The sequence below is a fragment of the Cyprinodon variegatus genome, unplaced genomic scaffold (assembly GCF_000732505.1).
Source record: "Cyprinodon variegatus isolate N-32 unplaced genomic scaffold, C_variegatus-1.0 Scaffold1234, whole genome shotgun sequence".
Classification (NCBI taxonomy): domain Eukaryota; kingdom Metazoa; phylum Chordata; class Actinopteri; order Cyprinodontiformes; family Cyprinodontidae; genus Cyprinodon; species Cyprinodon variegatus.
In genome coordinates this window covers 99,171-125,444 of record NW_015151687.1, presented here as the reverse complement: position 1 = coordinate 125,444, position 26,274 = coordinate 99,171, and the positions used below count along the sequence as shown (strand labels likewise).

At 40.8% G+C, this 26,274-nt stretch overlaps 1 protein-coding gene across 4 annotated transcripts in view; it reads right to left on the bottom strand.

Annotated features, from left to right (window-relative positions):
* Positions 1 to 26,274, bottom strand: part of LOC107102323 (protein capicua homolog) — a 43,429-nt gene that overhangs the window by 11,362 nt on the left and 5,793 nt on the right. For 2 of the 4 annotated variants that reach the window (XM_015401577.1, XM_015401578.1), the window contains exons 2-7: positions 20,097 to 24,088; positions 2,029 to 2,178; positions 1,759 to 1,951; positions 562 to 673; positions 280 to 462; positions 68 to 200 (exon numbers count right to left, since the gene is read on the bottom strand). In XM_015401577.1, the coding sequence (XP_015257063.1) occupies positions 68 to 200; positions 280 to 462; positions 562 to 673; positions 1,759 to 1,951; positions 2,029 to 2,178; positions 20,097 to 23,949 (4,624 nt within the window). In that variant the 5' untranslated portion in view covers positions 23,950 to 24,088. Of the gene's footprint in view, positions 1 to 67; positions 201 to 279; positions 463 to 561; positions 674 to 1,758; positions 1,952 to 2,028; positions 2,179 to 2,902; positions 4,825 to 20,096; positions 24,089 to 26,274 lie in introns of those variants that run through there. The other 2 variants (XM_015401579.1, XM_015401580.1) reach the window with 2 other exon arrangements.

The window sequence follows — 26,274 nt, the reverse complement described above, 5'->3', positions numbered from 1 at the left end:
CAGTAGTTAAAACATTTGATGGATAAAAACGACAGACATGAGATTTGCTGTGATAAGTGAGACTAACCTGTTGATTCTGACATGCTTCTTTCCCTGATGTCTTTGTTTCCAGGGACACCACGACCTTCGGAGCTGGACTTTTTCCTGTCTTTGTTGCACCATTTCCAGTCTGGGTGTGCTTTAAAGTGAGCCTCTTTTACCTAAAGTAAAAAGATTATAGTTCCTCATTTACAAAATTAAAATACATGAAATTTCCTTTCCATATGCTGAACTGTATACCTGGAAGGCCAAGTCATGGTACTTCTGCTTCTCCTTAGGTCCCAGGGCATACCACCACTCCCCAAGAATCTTGCTTACTGTCCTGTTGTCCTGGTTTGGATGGCGTTGATGCACTAATGCTCGATGACGCTTACTAAAAATCATAAATGCATTCATTGGTCGCCGGATGTGGTCCTTCTCCCTCTGAAAGAGTGGGCAAGAAAATCAGAGAAAAATGAAATGACTTACTTAGGTCACAGAACAACTGAGACTTTTGATTCTGGATGGCATCATAGGAAATACCTTTCCTGGACTGCTCTTGTCTCCATCTTTGGGCAGTGCACTGAGAGACTGAGTGCGTCGCTTTACTGGGGATGTGGAGAGAGGCTGCTCTGGTACAACTCCTGGGAGGAAGCTGAAAGAGAGGAAACAATCCTTGACTATACAATTTACTTTATATTTTCTTTACAAATATTGTTTCTAGAGCAGAAAACATTATTGATCGCATTGATTGTGATGAATCAATTGTTTAAAATTATTGTTAACTAATTTGGTAAAAGAATCACTACTTAGGGTAATGGAACACAGTGGAGCTGTGACTAACTTTTTTTTTTTTTTTTATCGAGTAATACATTGATTATTTTTTTGATGAATCGATTAGTAACCGGATAGCAAAAGGGTTCTTAAAGAAGACGTTTTCACAAAAATTAAACCAGTGAAATTAAAACTTTTTCCCCTTAAGGAGTTCTGGACAGAGCATATTGACAGACGAAAACATTATTTTTTAATCTTACAAGCAAAATGTTTACATGTTTGTTTTACAATTTTGGCTTTAATTACTGCTCTAACTGTCAGGTAAAGGCACGTTTTACAGTCTCTACACTGTTAATAAGTAATTGATTACTAAATTAGTTGACGATTATTTCAATAGTTGATTAATCATGATTAATCCGATAATTTTTTTCAGCCCTTCAACACAAATGCTAAAACATGCCATTTCTGAAAGAATAACCTTCTTTCAGCAGTAATTAAGACCAAAATCTACAAACAAGATTGAAAATAGCTGATAATGAATTCATCACTAAAATAATCAATAGCTGTAACCCTAATTTTTTTTATTCAAGCTTCAGTATGTCTCTTTTTCTATTTCAATTTAATCTGAAAAGCTAATGGACAGAACGCTCATCTATTTCAAAGGCTGACAGCTGATCCAATGCCTTGCATATAGTGATAGAGACCAAAGACAGAAGGCTTTGTTCCTATCTGCTTTGTTCTGGCACTGAGCTACTCTGCCTAAATTAGAGCAAGGATGCAGAAAATATCCCTCTCACTTACTTTCTGTAGCTACATAACACTGCAAAAAAATAAAAAAATGACTGTGAAGGCAGGCTCAGACAGTTTTATAACTGATTTAACAGATGGACAGGTTGGTGTTTGTACATCTATCCACCCCTTCACCAGCAAAAATGGACATGAAACAAACAGGAGGACTGCTCTTACGGGTCGTCTACGTCGCTCTCGGTTTCACTGTCGGGCCTTTCCCTCTCCGCATCCCCTTTCTCCTTCTCAGGAAGAGGCTCTTCAGAGGAGGGTGGGGGCCTGGATGGGGGACCTCTCTCTACAGTGGGAGGTGCCTCTGCAGGCTCTTGTGAGAGCGCTGCCACCCCCTGACAATCTGAGGGAAAACAATGCCCTTAGAGAGGGAAATAAGAAGATTGAACTAGATGATGTAATAAAACCAACAATATCACCTATTCAACAACTGTTTACCTGTCTTCAGACTGGTTGCTTGAGGGTGGTTGACGGGATGCTGGCCCTCACCTGGATGAGATGGAGCATCTGACTGGGTGGGTGCCAGAAAAGGAACCAATGAATGCCAGGGGAAGACTGGAACTGACCGTGGTTCTACATTGGTCCACACTGCAGAGGAAGAGGGCAGGATAGAGATGCATGATAACACCTGCAGCCACATGTGTTACAATGATGTGAAACTAGATTTAAAGGAAGAAAACTTTAAATCTGAACTTTAAAGGTTGGTTGCTTTATTTGGGGTCCAGCTAACCACATCTAAAAACATTTACGCTAATGGGGCATTCCAGACCCACTCAGCTGATTTCTTAATCAGTCTGGAATGTAATAGTGAAACAAATTTCTATATTTCTACATAGATCAACTCCCAGATACAAAAACATTAACTATCATATTTTTCACACACAAAGAAAAATGTTTTTTTTTTTTCTTTTTAAACCCATTGACTGATTAATATCTAAAGATGTAGAAAAATATCCACCTTAAAAAAAAAAAAAAAACTGAAATAGAAAATCAGTGCTAGCAAAGAAGCAGGCTTCTTTTTACTTAGCTAGGGAACACAGCAGATGTACAAAAGGACTTTCTGTTCCCAGAAACAAACTGGATGGACAACAGAAGCTGTTAGACTCCATTATGTCTGAGCAGGCATAAATGAATAAAAGCCTAAATCCTTATCCACACAAAAACACTAAACATGAAGCAACAAAATGAGTATCCAAAAGTAAGAACAAACTTAAAGGCTGCCTTAGCATGATAAAATAAAAGCAACATGTGTTCAGATTTGGCAGAAAAAGACATTCATGTTCAAAAACAAGAAAAATGGAACTTTACTGACCAAACATGCTTAATCCTTGGCGGATGTACTGGGGATTCTCTGAAGAGAACATAATTGAATACTTGATAGGTCTCCAAAAAATCAAAATCAAAATCAAATAGAAGACCGACAATGATATGGTCTTTTAAAAAGAAAAATCAAGGCAGGATGACATCTGTCATCCGGAATCTGGTGTCGATAGTGCTGGGAAGCTCTCAGATGACGACATGAGCCTCAGTCTGAATCACTTTCATCCTTTCAGGTCATTCACAATTATTATAACATCATAACCCTGCATGCTGAGAACTTCATAGTCAGAGGTACCCCGTTTGCATTTCAAACACAACACTTTAGTCCATATATCGTATCGCAGAATGCCGCAATCTTGCGCACACGAAGCAAACCAACATCAGTGGACAGAATGTACAGTATATATATAAAAAAGACTATTTAAATCAGATTTTAACGACGTAAAGTCAACCCGAAGGGGATAAGAAATATGACTGAAGGCAAAGATCCAGCTCCCTTTGGTCTAATTACCCCCGATGCCCTCTCTCTGTGTTTGTTTACATTACTATAGCAGCTTGGTCAGGAAGGAGTTAACGAGGCCTCAAGCCCATCCACGGCCTGGGTTACAACATCCAACCGGGAACTACGCAGTCTTTCTGGCCCATGTCAAACTGTGCCCGGCGCTACATTTTACCTGCAGACAGGTGGGTTCTGGGGGAGGAGGGGGGAGGATCATGAACCCCCGGATTCATGCAGCTCAAAGGGCTTAATGGAGGACAGCACTGTATCAGACTAAAGGCTGGAAACGATCGACTGAAGCTGATGTGATTGCTGTGTATTCTTAGTTGTAGGAGTTAAGAGCGCCTTGCAGTAACAGCGTTAGTCCCTTTTTTAAAGTCTATTAATTTCTACCTAAACCCCCCTGGGGAAGCAGTTTTAGCCGCCTCTCGTAATAAGAGCAGCCTCGGTTGCACCGCTCCAGATTGGACCGACCTCCCGGGAACGCCCCTGGTCGTGCACCCAGCGCACAGACACAGGCAAAAGAAACGCAATTGTTCTCATCCCAGCTGCGGAAAAACAAAACAAAAAGGTGTATTCACACAATCTTAAAACAATCCTACCACCTCTGTTCTGCAGCACTCACAAAGAGTGAGCCGCTTCCCGTAGCACTGCCTCCTGCACCTGTTTTGACCTGATAATTAGCTTTAAAGATCCTAACCCAGCTATATAGGAGCACCATCCAAGTGTGGGTCTAACCGTAAAAGAAGCAGGCATGAGAGGATGCCGTAAATATGGTGCACTCATCCATCACACCGTGCTTGTGATTCCGCTATCCATCAGTTTGAGCCCACCTATTACTAACAAAACGGAGAATTAATACAGTTTCTGGTGGAGTAGCTTGTATCCTACCTGGCCTATCCGGCCGCAGACCTTAAGCTACCAACAGATATGACTAGAAAACAGCGATAGAACCAAACGGTGAAGACTCTTGGCTCCAGTAAGCGAACAGAAAAGAGAAGGGGAGGGGGTGGGGGGTGAATCGCAGTATCTTGTATTTTCCTGACTCCTTCGCTCCTCCTGTCAATATCTCAAGCCAGAGAACCGGAGGTTGGCATTTAACTCCCCGAATTCCGAGTAAAACTCGCCTCCAGCCAGGGGCTTTAAAAAATAAGCGCCTTGTGGTTGAAGCCGACAGAGCTCGTCTGCAGCAGCAGCAGGTTAGCTAACACTTGGTGCGGACGACACAGAAGCGCACCCGGTCCGGTTCGTGTAGCAGTTGCTTTTACGAGTGCTGTTTTGGTCCAGAAAAGTCCGCGCATCGCATCTCCAAAGCGCTCTGCTAGAGTTAACTCTTTTATTTTAGCCTCGTCCTCCTTGCTAAGCCTTTCTTTCTCTTTCCCTCCCTCTTCCTCTTGTTGTAAACTAGGCTGCCTGCCCCCCTCCGTACTTGTTCCCCCTCCCCTTCCTTCTCATCCTGTCAACCTCGCCCAGCCTTGCCTCGCCCACTTTCCAAAACAAGTTTGGTGATTGGGTGAGTCCGCTGTCTGTCAAAGCTCCACCAAGAGCTCTGATTGGTTGAGCCGTGCGCTGGAATGCCAGTCATATGCAAATCGTACTAGGCTCTACCGCGGCAAGTTTTTCTCATATTGACATTTGAGCCTAAATCATTAATAAACAACTATATGGAAAGAAAATAAATCTTTCTTTTTTTAGCCTCGTCAGTGCCCACATCTAGCATTTTTGTACCATTTCAAAAGTGCTTATTTTTTAGTGTCTTCATCTTTAGGCCCTCCCCAAGCTTGTGTCACTGGCGGAGATGTTGTAGTAAACCTTAAGTGATGTTCAATGGAGCCAATCAAAGGCCGACACTAAGATTTAGGCCAACCAATGGTTTAATAGATTTAATAAGATCCCTCCCCATTACACATCCTGTGCCCCATCTTAATACACCTAAAGACCATCTATACAGTGAGGCGCCAGTGATGGTATGGCAAACTATAATAATATTTAATACAAAACATGGCAAACCATAATGATATTTCATACAAAACAGAACCTAATTGTAAAATTTTAGATAGCTCAAAGCTGTGATTTATGACTTTTTAATGTGAGCCAAAAAAAAAAACAAACAAATATATATATATTTTTTTAGCCATCTAAAGGTAGACTGGGAATGTGCTTTAGACTGTCCTGAAAGCCAAACATAGTAACTTACAAACTGGCTGCGCTTTCTCGCTCAGGATTTTCTGGTAGAGAGTAGAATTCATGGTTTCATCAATTAGGATACAACGACTATCAGTTTTTACTTTTAAACCAAAATAAAAGTTTCTCATTCAAAAAGGACGGGCGGCTCATGGCATATTTACACAAGATGCAATGGGATGCCCTCCTCCCAAAGTTGCCACACTGGTCTACAGTTGGTATCTCCAACTCAAGTCCTTGATATGTACTGCCCTGCAACTTTTCAGTACTTTTCCCTGCTCCAACACAGCATGTCATCAAGTTTGGCAAATGTCTAGTAATGAAGTAATCATTTGATTCTGGTTTGCTGGAACAGGCCTACATCCATTTACCACAAGGCATTAGATTTCAAGAACTGGACTTGGAGACCCCTGGTCTACAGAGTACTTTCTCAAAAATCTTGCTGAATGTTCAGATCTCTTCTGGCAAACTTTGAGTTGTTTAAGTCAAAAGTGATTTATGGATAGAAACCCTATCCAAAGAAGGCAATAGGCAATCCACTCCCCCACCCTTGGATGGATGCTAATTGGAGCTGTGCCATGTTAAGTTTTTAAACTCCTTCAAAAGGTATGTAAAACTCGGATGTGTGGCCTATACATGTATTTTTTAAATACACTGTCAACCACTGATTTATTTATATACTTTAATAGACATTAGTGCAAAAAAGAAAACAAAAAGGAAAACCAATAACATATGATGAACTACTTAATCACACTAGATTTTTGATTGATTGAATCTAAATATGCTGTTCCATTATCTCCAACTACTTCCGGTCTTCTTCTTGATCTTTTTACAAAGGAGTAACGACTAGTTGTCTATCAGGTGACTTGTGTGATGCGAAAAATATATAAGAATTTCGATACAACTGAAAAACCACCTCATCGAGGCGTAAAAACTTTATTAGAAAAATATGTGTTCTTGCAAAAGTGTTTCCATTTGGTAAATTTATTTTGTTATTACAATTTTTGCAATTTGATATTTAAGCTGTTGATGCCTATCCAACAATTATTAGGAAGGTTTTCTTCCACTCCACATGCTTTATACATTTGTGGAAAATGGCTCTGGTGACGTTTAAAAAACAGACAGATGTGTGGCTACTAGTAATATTAAATATTACATATGGAGTTTTCTTATTATAAATGAAAAAAATATAAATGATCACCAAGGATCTCTCTTTCTAATATAATATTGCATTATTGGATTCCTATCAAAACTATTGATAGATTAGAGACGCCCCTATTACAGAGAGAGTCATAACAAAATTCCTTCTAGTCAAAATCTAATCAATGAAATGCTACTTTTGAATAGAAAGGATGTCTTTCTATATGTCTAAAAAAATAAATTCTGTTAAGACTGGGTGTTGCAGTTGTTGATTTTTGCTTCTTTGAGTATAAAATCCCAGGCCTAGGGTCTTATGTATGCTGTCCATATATAAGCATGAGTCTCCCCTGGCACATAAAACATCCCTGTTATATTAGGCCCCGTCCACACGAAGTCAAAACAAACACGAAACGCTAATATTTTCCAGAACGTTTGTCGTAAAGACGGAGACGTAAAATAAATGTGATCGTCCACACGAATGCATGAAAACGCTGCAAAATGTATGCCAGGCCTGTAAGTGGCGCTGTCGTGCCAAAGCAAAAATAGTCGACGAAATGTTGGGCATGCGCACTAATATTTATACATGTTTGCCCTGCGGGTCCATTTTCGTGGTTCAGTCAAATTCAGGTGATGAACTATGTCGTCTATATTGCTCTGTTCTTCCTGGAGATATTCCAGAAGAAGAAGATTCTGTTGTAAGCCCGACAGCAGGGTGAGTAGCATGAGCAGCAACCATTCAACACAGTACGGCGCCATTGTTGTTGTGATACTGTGTCGCGCATGCGTGTTTAGAGGCGACGGTATGACGCATACGTGTAAAAAAAAAATGCGGTTAGAGCTTAAAGATGGAAACGCAAAAACGGCGTTTCAGAATCTTCCCACTCTGAAGGCTGAATAAAAAAAAGATCGTTTACAGACCCCCGAAACGCCGGCTTCGTGTGGATGAGAGGCTGGTTTGGTGAAAAATTTGTGCGTTTAGGCCAGGGTTCAGCTTCGTGTGGACGGGGCCTTAGTTGGTATCTAAATTACCCTTAGGCTTGTGTTTAAATGACTCTTTGTACTATTTGTCTCTGTGTCACCGTGTAACAGACTATTTGGCACCTGTAGCCCAATGACCAGTTGGAATAGTTTTGATTTCTTGCAAGCTATTAAATGTTAAAATGGCTTACCAAAGATTTAATATATTTACCTATCAAGATAATGTATGAACTGCATAAGTAGTGAGTAAGCCAGAATAAACCATAGTCTTAAACCATACATAAGGGTTTACACAAAATGAACAGGTCTTTAAAAAAAAAAACATTTAACTCAGGTAGTCAACTTTTGTTTTAGGAATCACATTAAATGTTAGGAGGCAAGTTATGTAACTGTATACAACTTGAAAGATATTTCTGTCTCATGATCATCTGAAAATTTAAGATTTTCTGATGGAAAACTTGCAGGCAAAACAAGGACACCAGCGATGGTTGAAAAGAGAGGGAAAATGGGTGGAACAGGGATAGACTGAAGAGGACCAGAGGGTAAAAATAGAATGAGAGTCATTTTCAGCAGGAGAGGTAGGGGGGGCTGGAGAGATGGGGGAGGGTGGGGGGTGGAGAGAAAACAGCCTGTGAAAACAGAACTCTTAAATGGGGGGTAGAAAATGGGACAGGAGGGGGAGGTATGGATGGCATTTAAATGTATCTGCGTTGTGTAAGAGTTGAGACAGAAAGAAAGCTGACATGTACATATGATACTAGATGAGTCAAGACGTCTTGTTCGGCCTGACTCATCTAAGAAAAATACAATTCAGGGAGGGACTTGGTTTCCACTGAGAACCAGTGAGCACATCAGGAGTGATATCTGACCAATAAGACCGAGAGAGCCTCTGGCAGCTCCTTCAGTCAGTAGTAAAAACATTAACCCTTACGGAGCTAACTGGTTACTTCTGTATATTCATGTAGTTATTTCACTTGAAAACGGCTTCAAAATCTGCATTTTGACCCCTGAAGCAAACAAGTCGATGACATCAGCAAAATACACAATACAGGATGTGTTGGTTTCTTTCTGATGTGTAGAAAGTGTTCAACGTATCGGTATTAGAAGAGAAGACAAACACACCGAGTTCCCGATCAGGAAAACACAGCATGCTAAGTTGGAAAGCATGACACAGTGAGTCGAAAGCGAAAAGGGTGACAGAGGGCAGGGCTGGAAATGGGGTGATTACAGTCACTGCTCAGTTGTTACAGCCTGAATAAACAGTAGAAGCCCTCTGGAGCAAACTGTTTCAGTGATTTTCCAAAATATTCATACACCTTCCCCTTTTGTATATGTTTTCACATTACAGCCAAAAACAGGAACGTATTTTATTGGGATATAATTTGATAAACCAACACAACTCTCTTTTTAACTCTCTGAGGTCATTCCAGTTTTGCACATCTATCAACTGATTATTTTAGTCCATTCTTCTTTGCAGAACAGCTGAGGTTCGGTTCAATTGGAAAGAGCATGATAAATGGCTAGTACCTTTATAGCGCTCTTTTAAGTTTGATGACCCTAAAGTGCTTTACAATACATTCAATCATTTACCAAGTCTCACCAAGTCGCTGGTAGTGGTGAGCTGTATTATAGCCAAAGCTGCCCTGGGGCACTCTGACAAAAGTGAGGTTGCCAATATATGGCGCATTGGCTTCTGATCATCATCGGCAGGAAAGGTATTTTGCATAAGAACACAACAGAGACTGTCTGAGCAGGGGTTCGAACTGGTAACCCACCGGTAACAGGACAAATCCATTACATCCTGTCACTTTCACCCCATCGCCTGTGGTTCACCATTTGTAAATAGCAAGTTTTAACTCTTACCACTATTTGTGAAATGGATTTTGATCTTGAGCATAACTGAACCATGCTACCAGATAAATATGATTTGATCTAAACTATCCCATTCCATCTCTGGCTGTTTGTTCAGGTTACTGTCCTCTTGGTAGGTAAACCTTCACACCAGTCTGCAAATGTTATCTTGGCTCTGTGCTTAATGCAAAGGGTTTGTTGCATATTTGCAACAACGAGTGTCAAGAGGTTAATAGGTTTCCATTTAGGATTGGCCTGTATTTAATACCATCCACTTCCAACAAACTCTTACTTCCCTAGCTTTGATGACAATTGCTTGCACTATTAGGGAGTGTCAGAGTAAATGTGGATAGAACACTTCATATTATAAACATCATATTGTCAAAAGAATCCACCATACCAATATCCATCCATCCATCTATTCTCTAGCATGCTTATCCCGAGTCGGGTCGCAAGGGGTGCTGGTGTTCTCCAGGAGTCAACGGGCGAGAGGCGGGGTACACCCTGGACAGGTCGCTAGTCCATTGCAGCCATACCAATATAATTAATAATTACATTGAGGGGTTCCAATCACTTCCACGGGCAGTAGTGTATACTCCATTGTAAATGAGATTATTATGACTGGGTGACTGGGAAATACAGTAACCTAGCCACATAAATGTGAGCAGTGGATGCTGGTGCACATGATGCATTGACTATCTGCAAAGTTAACCACTACAGACCTCCAAACTTTATTTGGCCTTCAAATTATCTCAGGTATGGTGCGTAGAGATTCATGTGTTTTAATGGCAGAGCAACTGCCATTAAAAAGCGGCCCAGCAGTCGGAAGTGTCAACTGCTGGGCCGCTGCCTGGACCGGACCTCAGCAGAGAGCCATGAACCGCCCATCCTCAGGCAGGCGGGGGGAAGCACGAGCCCGCCTGTGTCCAGGCTACCGTCACCGGGTCAGGTTCGGTTGCTCTGTTCCCCGCTGGTTCCCTGTCCCCGTCCACTGGTGTTCCCGGAACAGCCCCGGAGCTCACCGCTCGGTTCTGCTGCACTGTAGTTGACCAAAATCCCGCATGATTTTGAAATTCCCCCTGGATATTTTTTTAGTTATGAAAAGTAGGACATGTCCCGGAAAAAGGGGACGTCTGGTCACTCTACTATAACAACAATTTCAATGTTTCAGTGACTGAGTGCTTGTTGCTACATTGTAAATCAACCAATCAGCGCAAAGCTCATCTAAATATTCATGAGCTGTCGTTTCATTCTAGGGCTTTTAACCAGGCTTGCATTAGGGCACATGAACATATGAACAGCAAATATGCCATTTTCAGCCCAACCAATGTTACACACTCTATTCACAGACCTTAAGGACCTGCACCAAATACCCTATATAATCATTCTATGATCCCTTTAAATCCAAGCCAAACCAAGTGTTACCCAAAGTGTTTGATGAGGTGGTGTGAAGCCCGCAACCAGTGGACTATAGAGCAAGGAGGCTCGTTCTCTGGAGTGATAAATCATGCTTCTCCATCGGGCAATCTGATGAATAAATCTGGGCTTACCATGAGAATGGTTCTTAAATGACTTATAGTGCTAAGTATAACGTTTGGGATTAGCCCTTTAGACCCCATTCACCTAGAAGCAAATGTTACCCAAGTTAAATTTTTTCAGGGTGAAGGGATGAGGTCAGGTTCTTTAGAATAAATGGGAACACTAAGATATGGTCCAAATCTGATCTTTTCAAGTTACTTACAAGTGTGGTTTTGGCCGAGACTTCCTACTACTGTGGTAACATCAAAGGTGGGCCTGATGCAAATTTGAAGTCACTTTCAATCATCATTTGCAATAACTTTACACCAGTAGGAGTCTCACTTGACAGCAGTTAAAAGATGATGTATGGCAGCTGAGACAGCACTGTTTAGTAGAAGGACACGGAAATGTTAAACCTCTTTAATATATGTTTGGATACAGTGTTGGAGAGGTAACAGTGTGTGGTAATTTGCTACTGTGGCGATGCCATACAATGGACTTCAACCAGTGGCCTGTCTCGGGAGATAAAAGGAATGGCGCTAACACATAATTAAAAGTTTCCTCAACATCCTTAAGTTCTGAAGGAACTTGGTGTCTATGAAGTTGTTTACATTACTACCCTTCCAATCCTGATTCTGTCCCAAATCCAAATAAACCACTATGCTATGCTGGCAGCCAAAGCTCAGTAAAATGGATGAAAGATTGGAAAGGATGAGATTGGGTGGCCTGCAGAGTCCCGACCTTAGCACCATCAAATAGCTTTGGGATAAATTTAATCAGAGAGTAAATGCCAGGCCCAGAGGTTGGTAAATCCATCCTCAGGGTATAAAAACCCTGCCTGGTTTTCCTTTATCCTGTTCACTTCACAAGATGATTTTAAACCAGTGGTCTTGAGCTCAATTCAACGTCTAGATGTATTCCCAGCCCCACACCCCTAAAGCTAAACTATCTCTCCAGCATATGTACATGCTATGAAGAGCACTGCCGTTGAGTTCATACTGGAGTCATGTGTGTTTAAGCATCTAAAAGTTGCAGGATGCCAGCCGTTGGGGACTGGAGTTGGCCCACGATTTTAAACATTATTCTCTGTCTATGCTGTAGAGCTGGAAACACAAATAATAGGAACTAATGTCTACACATGCTTTTTGTGTTCTAAACCTGGATTATTGACCTCTTTCCTTACTACCCAACATCATTTTGTGATCTCACAAGTTGTCCAAAATTCCTCTAAGGATGCTCCTAAATTTTGCAGACAGTCTTTCAGGAAGCGGTAAAGCTGCTATAGCTGGAAACCAACATCAGATCAAAATTTTAGGTATTAAAATGTTTTAGGAAATTAAAATGTTGTTTCCACTTGACAACCGTGGCCTACCTTATGATGGACGATTACCTAAAGTCTCTAAAATAAATTGAAGCTTGTGATTGTGATGAGACAACATATAAAAAGGTCTGAGTGGTTTGATTGTCTTTTGTAAGACAATTAGTACAGCTCTTTTTTTAAAACTTGGTATAAAAATGAAAATTTCTCCCTAAAGCTGGATATATTTTCCTATGAAAAAGGAAAGGTGACCATTTTGACTTATAAAGATCAGCAAAAAGAAAAAGAGCTAGGTAGACGAAAAAAAATAAGATAGCTGGGTTTGCACGAAGTTGCACAGAGTCAATGTGAGATGATGGTGGGAAACCACAGAAACTTCACACTTAGTCATTTAAAATAGAGATAAGTCATGACGATTAATGAGAAACCAAAAAAAAAAGGTGTGAAGAGAAACAGTGGAAGAGAAATTCCCCCTGAGCTAAGCTTAACTTGCTCTCCTTGCCACCGTGCTGGCGGTGCAGTATTTGTGTAGGTGTTCAGCAGCTTTTATTGGCTGTCTCCTCTCACAGACATCATGCGTCTAATGTTCATGTGTCCAAACCTCTTCTACCCAAACATAGTTACATCTGTCACACTCTTATGATTTCACAGCAAAAACTTTTGCCTTCCCTGGCACTTTGCAGGCAGAGCTGGGCATTCGCTAGCTCTCCCATCCCTTCGATCTCATCCCTTAATTCATCTTCCACCCCTGTGCTCTGCGCCTCTCCCTCCCACCATTTGCTCCGTCCAATTATAACTCAATCTACCGGTTCTTTTGCAGTTACCATGGCAACAGCAAGGTTGGGCACAGGTTCCGATGTTGCCCTGTGGTCACTGGTTTGCCAGTCACTGTGCATTTCCTTGAAATGTGCCAAACAAATTATATTAGATGGCTTCCAGACATAAAGGGCATTGACTTTTCTCAGGTTTCACAAAAAAAGTTAAATCTCGTCAAAAATGACACCTTGATTACAGAGCAGGAGGGACAATAGGGACAGTAGCTAAGGAGACAAGAATCACAGCTTTTTAATGCTGCCTCTATCAACATGTTATCACCAGAGAGGAAAATATGTGAAATACAAACTTGCTTTCTCTGTTTGAAAATGTTGGTGATTTATTCCACTCGGTGCAGCAACTTGTAATGTACGCTTTCAGCCATATGGGGGCACTGCTAGCCTGCAGATAAAAAATAGAGATCTAGGCAGCATCAGAGAAACTAGTGCAAAGGCTGTGAAACTAAAGATGCAAGGAATCAGACAAGAGTGAGATGACAAGGAGGAAAAGAATCAGAACCAAAATATCAACCTTTTCGAACTTATACACAGGAAATACAATAACACTTATCATTTAGGATGATAGAACGTGAGGTTGATGGAGTCATGTGGATAAGGAAATCAACCTAAATTTACTTTAACTTCATGTGTGTGAGCTCAAAGTCTCAGAGCCACTTCAGACCAGGAAACTCCTGAGTAGCATTGCATTTTTAGAACCTTCTCCAAGTATGCTTCACAGAATAATAAAATAGATCAGACAGACATGGTAAGTGTTGAGGGGGGCTTCACGCGTGCTCCAGTGCAAGTCTAGATGGCTGTGTGATCCAGATGTGGTTGTTGCCATGGCCAGGGAGGATATGCAGGGCTTTAAGCGTTACGTAAAGCAGGGGCGGGAGGGAGCGGGGATGTTATTCCCGGGTATCCGTATCCGGGTAGATGAGGATGAGGAGGGCGAAAGTGGAAAGGAAGGGTAGGAAAGCCACTGCAATGCGAAGAGTTAAAAAGAAAAGTGTCATAACTCTTAAGAAAGAAAAAAAACAACAACAAACCAAGAAATAAAAAGCAGAGGGAGGGATGCGTTCAAGTGCGGAAAAAAAGTGTATTCACATGTACTTAGGTGAGTGTGACATGTTTACGCAGTGTTCCACAAACAGTGTGCAATTGTTTTCTGTTTGGGACACTATAAATGATGAATTCTTAGAATATAAATATTATAAGGGGGCTCTTTCAAAATCCTTATAAAAGCTCAAAAGCAGGAGGATACTTATGGTTTCATCTAAGATCTGGTAAGTGTTTGACTGAAAATGAATTGTACACCCTAGCAGGCTTCTACTTAGATCTATCAGAAATCCTGCGAGTCTGTGGAGGGAGTTAAAGATTAGGGTAATGGCACAGAGGCCATCTTCATAAAAGAAATATTAACCAGTGGAGATGCACAAAACATAATATCAGCAGTCTGAAGAAGTTTCTGTTTCCTTCATGGCCTACGAAATAAATCACTGTTATTTCTCAGTGTTTAAAAAAAGAACTTCACTTGAACACTTCAGTCATTGAATAATTCAGAGGAAACCCTCAGATAATTTTGTGTAACGTCTGGAACGCCCGAGATGCAACCAGAACAATGCGTTGGTGTGTGAACGCGTGTGAGAGAGTTGAAGTTCATCTTCACCAAGTGAACAGGGGCACAACAAGAGCATCCGCAGCCAGGCACACACATTCAAGGACCACTACTTGTGTCTGTGAATATTCCGTGTTATGAACAAGCTACATCGTTGAGCTGTTTGCTGCGTTGCCATGGCAACAGACGGTTTTGACGATCACACATCATATCCGGCACTCAGTGATTGACATTTTGCATTTCTGCCTTCGACACAAAAATACGCACAAGGAGATACACACTGAAAAAAAGGTCTTATCCTTCACCCAACAAGTTTTAGTTCTCCTCATCAGACTTTCAGGCCGGTTATTTTAGAGGACTGTTGGTGTTGTACATTTTCTACAAGTGATCACAAACACAGCACGTAAGCTTCATAAGCCTCATACACTGCCTTGCCTGTGTCTTTTAAGCCCCAGATTTATTATAATGAATTTATTTCACTCTTATTTAGACTAAAATCTCTACCTAACAAAACATTCTGAATATTTTGATAAATATATTTAAATTTCTCAAGCTTTGGCTGTATTTGAAAAAAATATATAAATATTTTATGAGCAGGTTTGATAGATCTTAAAAAGTGTTTCATAAGTAAGAGTGTGGATTCAGTAATGCACATCATAGAACGGTTGGTGAGGATGTTTCGGTGTGTTCACCTCCCGGTGAACACTGCCGTAGTTTTCTCTCATAAATCGAGCCAAATATATGCTGATGCTGACACCGAGTGTCAGTGTGTGCTCTGACTCACAGTCATTATCATTACACAAGCATAAACACACGTATCTAATGACATTATTTTTAAGCTGAAATGATCTCAAATGTTTTGCATAAATCATAAGATGCCAAAATTAATTTAGTGCGTTTCTCACAAAAACTTTTCTGAGGATCAGACCTCATTGAAAGTATTATTGAACCCCGTAATTGTGTCAGGCTATATTCACAGACTTGATTGTATTTTATGTGGATGCCACACGGTAGACCAAGAAAAATTAATGCATAATTGTGAAGTGAAAAACATACATTAAGTAAAAAGCAGCATCACCTTTCAGTGTAACTACAGCTTCAGCTCTTTTAACCTTCTTCAGCTCTGCATAACTATGGAATGATAGCTATTCCAAATAGCTGCAGCTATACGTTCTCTGCCAGAATTACTCTGTATTTACCTGCATTTATCTTTTCAACTTTGACCAAGTTCCCTTGCCCCTGCAGAAAAAGGAATCCCCACAGCATGATGCTGCCAATCACCATGTTTCACAATTGAGACTTTTTGTCCAGGGTGTTATTTTTTCCACAACATAATGCATTGTGCATGAAGGCTAACAAATAAATGATGCCTCATCTGATCAAACAAACTTCTTTGGTCGCAATGTTTGTGGCAAAGTATAGAGGAACTTGCTATAAGCAGTATTGCTGCTTGTCCAAAGAGGCCAGATTTGTATAGAATTAAGAGAATTAAGAGTTTGGGCAGCTGATCTCTGCAGCTTTATCAGTTCAGGTGCACAGCCCTGTTTCGTTAAAATTGCAGTTGTGAACTTTTTATATTTATTTTTAAATAATGGCCTGACCAGTGCTCGATGAGATGGCCTTAGCCTGGGAAACTGTTTTATACCCTACCAAGAAACTTCTCAACATTTTCCATGGGCTCGTACGCATGCTCTGAAGTCATCAGTTTTCACTAATGTCATCTGAAAAATATCTCTGGTCCTTTAGAGAACAGCTGTGAAATCAGTATAATCCCATTTACTAATAGTGTCACTTTTAAAGGCCATTAGGGGTGCCTGGATTATATTTAGGAATTAAAGAATTAAGGCATACAGATATAATTATTTCTCATTTTATCAGTATTCACAGCATTTTGAAAAACATGCATTTCTTTTATTTTCACCTTCACATTTATGCATTATATGATGGTCTATGAGTAGATGGAACCACAGGAAACTATAGTTTTGATTGTGTCATGAAAAATGTATTATTCAAACTAAAAATATGCTTATAATTATCAATCTATATAATATAATATAATTATCCACGCAATATTAAAATAACTATAGGTTGCTTTTTTACCCTTTTTCAGAGAAAAAATAAACATACCTAAAAGAAAATGCCACAACAATTTCTCACCCAAGAAACAGACTAAACGTGTAATTGGACACACTAACGCATGTGCTCCGGACACGCTCGCAGCAAAGCGTGCACACACTCACTCACAGTGGTGCCATTCTTTCATTCAGCGTCCCTTCAGCTGCATTTAAAAAAAAAGGATCAGCAGAAGGAGAATATATTTAAATTGACACCCCTTGTCTCCTTTGGCCGTCACACCCGTGAGTGCCTGCACAACGATCGGTGCGGCAACAGCGAGGGCAAAAGGTTATGTGAATCACACCGACTGACACCACATGTGCACAAGTAACAGACCTGAAGATAAACTGATGATGACAAATAATGCTCTCACTCTCACGCTATAACATAGCACTTCCCCTCCATACTGGAGTTTGAAAAACAGTTTTTGTTTTTTTTTACACACCCACACAAAACACTACAACTTGCTGTATTTATGCAACACAGGATTCAGAAAAAAAATAACACTTCGATATAGCTGGCCTCAGAGGCTTCTTACACCCTGTTTCACTATACAGTTACTGTTAAACAAATAAAAACGAACGAGCAAACAGGAAGAGTTTGCAGTTAGTAAGAACATCTCCTGGGGTCAGAGAGTCGACCACACATACACACATTTTATAATATAGGAAAGAGAAAATAAAACAATCCATGCATTTGAGTTGCACTTTTTGGCTTGTTATCCTTGCTGTGTGTTCTTCTGTTCTGTTTGATTTTAACATGTTTTCGTTTTATTTATCAGGAAAGCACAATAAATAAATAAATAAATTCTCCACATTTTTTATTTCAACTGTAAATGAAGATAATTTGTTTTACCTAATTTTCAAAACAAATCCTGCTGTTGTTCCAGCACAGTATCTCAGGTATATCGTGAGGCAGCACTTTTACCACTCAGCCTTAAAAATTACTGCTACGTAATGACTGGAAATATAAGAGGAAACCTCCGCTATCTGCAAAGCTAATCCTTTATAATGTTGGAAGTTAATCCCTATAGAAAACACAAAACAGCACAGCCATGCATGTCGTCGCATACATTCTGCTTTCCTTTTTTTTTTTGTTCCAACCCTAACACACACACTCCACCACACTCAGAGGATTACAGAGAAATTACGCTTTGCTCCATAACCATTTAAATTTATACGCGTTCAAACAACAATTACTTTGAGTCAGATCAAATAAAACAAATTTTTTTTAGCTACTCCTGAAAAGTTGTATTTCCTATTTAATTGTAATGTGTTAATAGCATTGAATTAGTCATTTGAAATCTCCAGATTAATCTTATTTTCACATTTTTGTGTTTAATTGCAAATGCTGGTTGAAGGGAATTTACCTGTTCCAGTTACAAAATCTAACATTTGGTTATTGATGTCAGCAGAGAGAAGAGTGGCATAAAGGTGACCTGGGGGGGCAGTAGCCATATGGGACATCAGCATGTTGGCTTACAGGACCTCCTTCACTGAGATCAGCACACACAGGTCTTTGCATATGTATGTAACGCCAACCCTCTATTGCTCTCGATTTTTATCCTAATTTTATTTATTAAAACTGATTTTTTTCTTTTTTTGGGGGGGGGGGGGGTCTGAAACAGATCAGTCTAAAGCAGAAACGCATTGATTACCGTTATCAGTGTGCATCAAGAGTTTGAACAGTAAAGGTTTTGAAATAAAAAACATAAATATACAGTACCTACGGTTTGACGTGCTTTCAGTTTTTTTTATTTTCCTATCTGCTATCTGCCTTCCACCTGTTGCTGTGCACTGTTATTCAGCTGGCTGAAACAAGGCTCTTACATTTGCTCCTGCTTACAATAGAGACAAATTTAACTGTGACAATATTTTGCAGTTGTAAATAGTATGAATAGCCATTATGAAGATGTAAAGCCCCACAGTCTTACTATAACGAGCTAAGTGTTACAGGTGGAAAGCTGCAGGCAGCGGGTCTGTTATGAAGCTGACTTCAGGCCGTTCCCTGAGTAAATAGATCAACTACTTACCGTATATAACTAATATCAGCTCATTATATTTTTAATATTCTACAGCATGCAGAACAGCAAACATGGATAATACTCTCTATACTAACCACTCTTATCTAGTTGCTGCTTAAATATTATAATAACATTTATGTAATGTTTTTAGGAGATAACATTTTTAATTGATAATGTAGTAGTAAAAATTTACTTTTTTATTTCTAATATAAGTAATAATTACTTGTTATAGATGTTTGTTTTAAATATTTGTTTTAACATCAGAATACTGCGAAACCATTTTTACACTGGAAAAAAAATATAAATCTAGATAAGTAATTTTTTATTAAAATAAGTGCTTATGTTCTTGAATTGAGAAGGTAAAAGAGACATTTTACCAATGCAACAAGACAATTTACATTTAAAATAAGAAAACAAAATTATATTGTCTTATTTCAACCCTTTTTATCTAAATATCTTATTTTAAGAGTAGAAGTACTCTTTACATTGGCAAATCGTCTCATTTACCTACTCAAATTAAGGATAAATACACTTAATTTAAGACATTTTTACTTATTTCTAGATCGTTTTTTCCAGTGTACCTAAGGTATTCATGGATCAAAATTTTTAGTCTAATCTAATAATTTGAGAACAACAGATCATAATGAATGGTACAAGGCTGCTTTTTAATAAATAAAGTAAGAGTGTGTGAGTTTTTGTCTTTCTCTATTTGTGCAGAACAACAAAAATGAAAGAAACTTATAAGATTAAATTAACATGCTGAGCTTTCTCTGTTTGCATAAAGCATCTTAAATGTGCCTCTGGCTTCATTTGTGTGTTAAGATGTTTTTTCCCTTTTGGTACTTGTTCCTCAAAATCAATCTGTATAAATACAACAGTTCCACTACATTTCACCATCTGAAAATAGTAAGGCGTACCTCAATAACTGATGGGCGGATATTTCTGATTTTATAATCATTAATTTTAATAACATCCTACCAGCGCTCTTTAATTTATATTGTTAATCAGATATTGCTATCAACACTAACCATAGAACTTTCTAGAAGGCAGACACATACTGTTTACACACTGCTTTTTACTTGACTGCCCAATACACAAAAAATACTCCACATATTTGTGCACACTCTCACCTGTCCCAGGACGTCCCATGATGATGTCCTTTCGAGGGGCAGGGTGCAAAGTTTCTGCTGGTAGGATTAGAGGGAGCAGAGCTGTGGGAGAGGGGTGACAGGGAACTGGTTGCTGCACCTCCCCACCAAACACGGTGCACTTGTTGTCCTCTCGCTCTCCAGAGCTGTCTGTGCTACTTGGAGCAGAAGCTGCCACGGTTGTGCTGACGGTAATTGAGAGGGCTTGCAAGGGGTTGGCTGTCGGGTCAGTGGAAGATAGGGAGGAAGCTGTCGGGGAAACGAGAACCAGAGTTTGGGCTGGGCTCCGCAAGTAGACAGTACCGTTGGGCACTGTTGCTGTGGCAGCGTTAATAGGGACGGGAACCTGGAGGCCTGCGACGGGCTGAGCAGTGAGGGGGGTTAGCGCAATTTCTTTAGGGGGGTTATTATCTATAGCTGCCTCATTTCTGCCTCCTCCTCTTTCTGATGGAGACTCTGTGAATTTTGCAAATGGAACTTCAGGATTTCGAACAATGACAGGGGAGTCCCGTAAAGTCTGTTGGGGTATAGGGACCACTCGTCGAGGCCCTCCGTCAGTTGAGAGAGGAGAAGGAGGAGTTGCGGAGACCAGCAGAGGAGGAGGAGAGGTAGCAGCAGAGGATGGGGGCCTGCTGGAAGAGGGTGTGCTATGTCCTTTGAGCTGGGAGAGGGTGGGCGTATGTGTGCGGGAATGTGATGCTGGTGTTTGGGGCGAAAGAACTCTGAAAGAGTTGTTGAGGTCTCCCAGATCCAGCTCTGTTTTGGGCGTATAGTCGTGGTGGTGTGAGGGAAGGGGTGGAGGAGGGGGGGCATCAGATTTTCTCTTGCTGGGGCTCATGGGGACTGTAAACGTCAGGTTACTGGGGAAGGACGGCTGGATGCCCGAAATGTGTCTCTCCCTTTCACCTGCTCCTGCTAGGGTTGTTGATTTACTCCCCCCTCCCCCTCCTGCACCACTGGGCTGTCGGTGTCTCCGGTGTTGTAAGACTGGGGATGCAGTAATAGGGGAGAAGTTAGCAGGCCTGAAACCGAACAGCGGTGAGGGTGAGGGAGAGGGGGCAGGGGAGAAGGGAGACTGATTGGAGATAGGGGAGAAGGAAGGAGTGCCAGAGCGAGAGCTTCCTAAGGACACAAGCATGGTGGCAGCCTCACATTCATCTACATCAAACCTTGATGAAAGCTCATGAGGGAGGAGGGAAGGGAGAACCAAGCGTGGTCTGGAGTCTCCTCTGCTGCTTGTCTCACTGCTCTCTCTTGACGTGTCGTCCCACTCAAACTCACTGCTTGCCCTCCCCCGAAGGTCAGAAGGGGTCACCGTCCCTGAGCTGCTGCCTCCCCCTCCCTTCTCTCCCCCTGCTGCCTCCATCTCTTTGGTTTTCATGGACAAGTGTCTGGAGCAGTACCCTCTTCGCTGAGACTCCTTCATGCAGCTCTCTTTGGAGCACAGCCTCCTCCACTGCTTCCCGTTAAACTTTTTACGGATACCGTTGGGAGTGCATACCACGTCGCCTTTTTTGTACTTCTGCTGAGCCAGTGAGAGGGGAGTCCTGGAACGGGAGGAGGCTGGGGAGGAGCCCACACCAGAAGTGGGAGTAGGAGTCTGGGTGGGAGTGGTCTTGGTTAGAGGTAGGTTTGAAGTGGTGGTGCTTATTTCAGGGGTAAGTAAGGAAGGAGATGGGGTTGGCAGAGGACTGGTTATTGTAGAGAGATGAAGTGGTCCTACACCCCTCACCATTGAGAGGTGAGTGGATGTGGGAGCGTAACTAGTGGGCTTGGAAACAATGTTCCTGTACTGAGAGGTTCCAGCACTTGCTTTTGGACCAATGGAATGACCCATGTTAAAACGAGATACCTCACGATCTTCCTCTGGCGTGTTGGGCTGTTTCTGCCTTTCTCTTCCTGACATATTGCTTTCACATCCATGACTTGTGATGGCAACTACACTGGAGCTTAAAGTGGAGGAACTGGCAGGTGGATGTACGGTTCTGGAAGTATGCACCCCTTCAGTCCCTTCATGTGAAAACCCAGGGCCCAACCGTGCACCAGCTCCCAGCACCCCCATTCCAATGCTTAACTGGCACACTTCTCTCTCTACCTCCATCTCCTCCAGGCGCTCCCTCTCCTCCCGTTCCCGCTCAAGCTCTCTCTCCTTTGCTCTCCCACCGTCTAACTGGGAAACCTCCCAGGGAGGGATGAGTAGTCTTAGGCTCTGTCGGGACACCCAGACAAACCGACCCGTTACTTTGCCTTCCTTCTTCTCCCCCACTAACTCTCCACCTAGAGCTTCTCTCTCTTCGTTAAGTAGAACCTGATAAGGAAATGAGACACCAGGGTGGGGGTCGACTTGAGCAACAACCCCTTCTCTGTACACTGGAGGAATCCTTTCTTCTTCTTCGACAAATGGGACACACACCCGTGTCCCAACAGCCACGGGGGAAGTGCCGGGTGGGGGTGCATCTAAAATGAAGTCGACTGCACTCTCGGCCTCAATAGAGGGTGTCACCATGGTGCCACCACAAAATGGGTATTTAACAAGGGTTTCTACTCCTTGGAGCTGAACTTCAACAGAACCTCCACTTACCCTACGCACCACTCCTTGTCTAAACACAGGAGAATGGAGGCAGGAATCTTCATTGCTGGCAGTCTTTATATCACATGGCGGTTTATTTTTTATTTGGCGGGCCAGTACTCTCTGATTTTTCATGCCTTTCGCCAGAGCTTCAGCCAGTCCCTCTGAAAGACTGATCTCTTTCAGATGTGAGTTTTGGACAGAAGCAACGATGTGGAGTTTAGTATTTGGTCCTGTTGCCTCCATCACATCCAGGTCAGAGGAATGCTCGCTTGCTGTATCGGTAGAGGAAGAGCGCACTGAGTTAGGGGCCCCCTCCAATTCATTTTCTCCTGTTAGTGAGTCTCTTTCCTTGGAATGTGAGATCCTGGGGGTTTTATCCTTTACTGAGACAAAATGGTTTGCTTCTGTAGCTTTTCTTTCTCCTGCTAACACTGATGGCTGATTACCTGAGCAATTATTACGTCTGCTATCAATGCTATTCATATAAGTGTAATGGCTGCCAGCACCAATGTTTCTACTGCTATTTGTACTGGTAATACTACTTGTAGTGTTACTGGAAGTACTGCTATTTATGCTCACATTAGTGCCTTTATTAATGCTGTTAGTAATATTGTTGCTGCACTTAAACATATTATTAGGAGTACTGATACTCTGACTGTTTTTGCTGTTGAAATTGCCGTAGCTATTAGATATGAGAGCAGGACTGGAGGTAGGAACATTATTTGTGACACTTGTATTGTTGGCAAAGTGCTCATACATGTATTTTTTCTTGGGTACACGAGCTTTAAATGTGGCCGTCTTCCTACTGGAAACTGAGCCTAAGCCAGGGCCGTGATTGGTGGCTTGCTGGGGTGCAGCTATGGGGAGTGGTGATGGGGCAGAGGTAGGCAATACTACAGAACCAGTGGGTGGGATACTGTTTCCATTTGTCCCAACCATTTTTTCCTTTTCACTCTTTTCCTCTGCCTTCTTTTCATCACTTGCTTCCGACACGCCATGCTTCACACGTTCAGTAGTCTCCTCCTTAGCAATGGTATTACTGTTTGCGATTGGTTCATCATCTGGGTTGGCATCTGTGGATGTCGGTGTGTATCTGCGTTTAGCAGGAGTGCTGGGTGTGTGCTCTGCGGTTCTGACAAGTGTCTCTTTCTTCACTTTTTTGGAGTCCTTTTCTTTTAAGGGCTGAGAACCAACTCCCTTTTTTCCCCCTCTGCCTCTTGTTAATGGCGGAGAACGTCTTCTATTTGTCTTCAGTGGTCCCATCTCTTGCTTATCGTACACAAAGTGCTGCAGATTATATATGATACTCCTCTTGTATGATGTAAAGGCACTCTTTAATATTTTGCTCTCTTCCTCTTTTCTTCTGTGCTTTTTCTGTTCATCTGCTTTCGACAAACATTTTCTGTAAAAGAGAGGGAGATGAAGCAGACAGGTGGTCATTTGTTGTCTTCACAAACAGAAATAGCTAAACAATAAAATCAGATCATAATGCACAGTTCACATTGGCTCAATATCTAGAGTGTGCTTACAATTATTATACTCTTTTTAGCTGCCCTTATTCACAACAAAATACACGCCGGTATATATTCACGCCACTCTGTGTTTGCATCTCACCAGTGTTTGCAAAGAGAAGCTTTTAAAAATGATAGCAAGAATAAAAAAAAAAATCTTAAAATGAAGCTTAATTGAAAAAGTAATCTGGAAGACTCTTATCAGCTTCAACTGAACTCCCTGTGATGTCTCTTGTTCAGATGCAGACTGCTCTAATCCTTTGCTAGGTAACTCTTCCAAGTGAATTCTGATTCACAGCAACAAAGTCTGTTTCCTGTAAAAATTTAATTTTCCTCTCCACTGTCGCTACATGCATGCTCGTGTGAGGGATTGCAGACACTCATTGAGTCCATGCAATAAGCTGCTTTTCCTTAGAGAGAAACATTTTAAAGAATATGATTGTGTTACCTGTATAAACAGATTGAGTAATACTTTTGTAAACGCAGCTTTTCTCTGTGTGAGTCTCTCCAGGTTGAAATGACCAAAGTATAGTTCCATAACAATAAGCTTGACTTCAAATGGATTTTAAGAAATGTAAATAACTAAGATCTCGAGGCATGGAGCTTGTGTGACAATACTGCAATATTTCTTCTCAAAGAAAAGTTCCCATTTTCAATTTTCTGGTTTACTTTAAAGTACTATTGTCTTCTATGTAATACCACCTCACTTGCATTAGACTTGGCAACTTAAGCAAGAAAAGGAGTACGACATAAGTTCCCCTGTTGAACAGATTAATATCAGCTAATAAAACAGCTCCTGACAGCCTGACAACATTTGGTGAAATGAGCACTAAAAGGAGCCTCCACCAGTTACCAATGATTTTTATTTTGACTTTAACTAGTGCTGGAAACTAAAGTTATTTAAATTATTCATTGAAAAAAAAAGTTAATAATAAAAGGTAGGTTTTAAAAGCCAATAAGTGACAATACATGCAATCTGAGTGGCAACAAATGTGACCATCATTCAACAATTTTAACAACTAGAAGTATGAAATATTTTCCCCCCTTTTTTTGGTTGAACTTAAACATATTTTACCATATAGTGTGATTAAAGTTAAGAGGGAGTTAAATTGCTACTAAAATAATTATGGACATCCAATACTTAGTTTATAAGTAATATTTCCCTAGTTGACATATTCGTGTTTGATTATTTATTTATTTGTTCTTTAATCTTTTATAAAAATATGCTCTTGCTCACAATCTACCCTTTTAATTTGAAACATTACACTGATATTTTTAAAACTTAAATTTATCCAGAATGTTAATACATTTACAATATACAATACAGCCTGAATTTGGGTGCATGGTAGGATGCTAACAACTCTGAAGTTAGCATCTGCTTTATAGGTCCAATCACACTGCTATTCAGCTGTTATAAAGACTCCTCTCTATTTTCAGAAATACACAGACTGGTCAAACCTTATCAGGATCTTTTTAAAGAAATGGCAATTCATGCAATATGATAACTGATATAATATATTCATGTTCTCTATTTCCTTTTAACACCTTGAAAAACAACCACACTGACACTGCTTCTCTGCTTCAGGTAAATCCTGCACTGCATCACTCTTGCAAGCCCAAACAAATACCACACAGTCAGTTTTACTTGAGGCACCAATATGGTAGGTCATCAAATAAGTACGTATCATGCATTGCTATTTAAAACACAATTTAAGACTATGAAGCTGTTATTCTGTTTTGGAAACATAAATAGAGCATTATCTGTGCTTAAAACAGGCTCAGAATTAGACAAGAATGAAACAGCTAAATTGAAACTGCTCAAACCTGCACTGGTTCATAAAAGCCTTAGTACAAATTACAAAAGAAAGAGGGAAGAGTAAATTTGGTTTCTTAATTTACCCTAGAATACATTAAATGGTGGATTTTTCCTCATTTGTAAGCTGGATGTACCATTTTATCCCTAGACATATCCCTAGACAAACACATTTTTATTGTAACAGGAACAATGTTTAGTTCCAGGCATGATTGGGATTCTTGTCTGTTTACTAAAATAAAGGAAGAGGTCATCAAAGGTCAT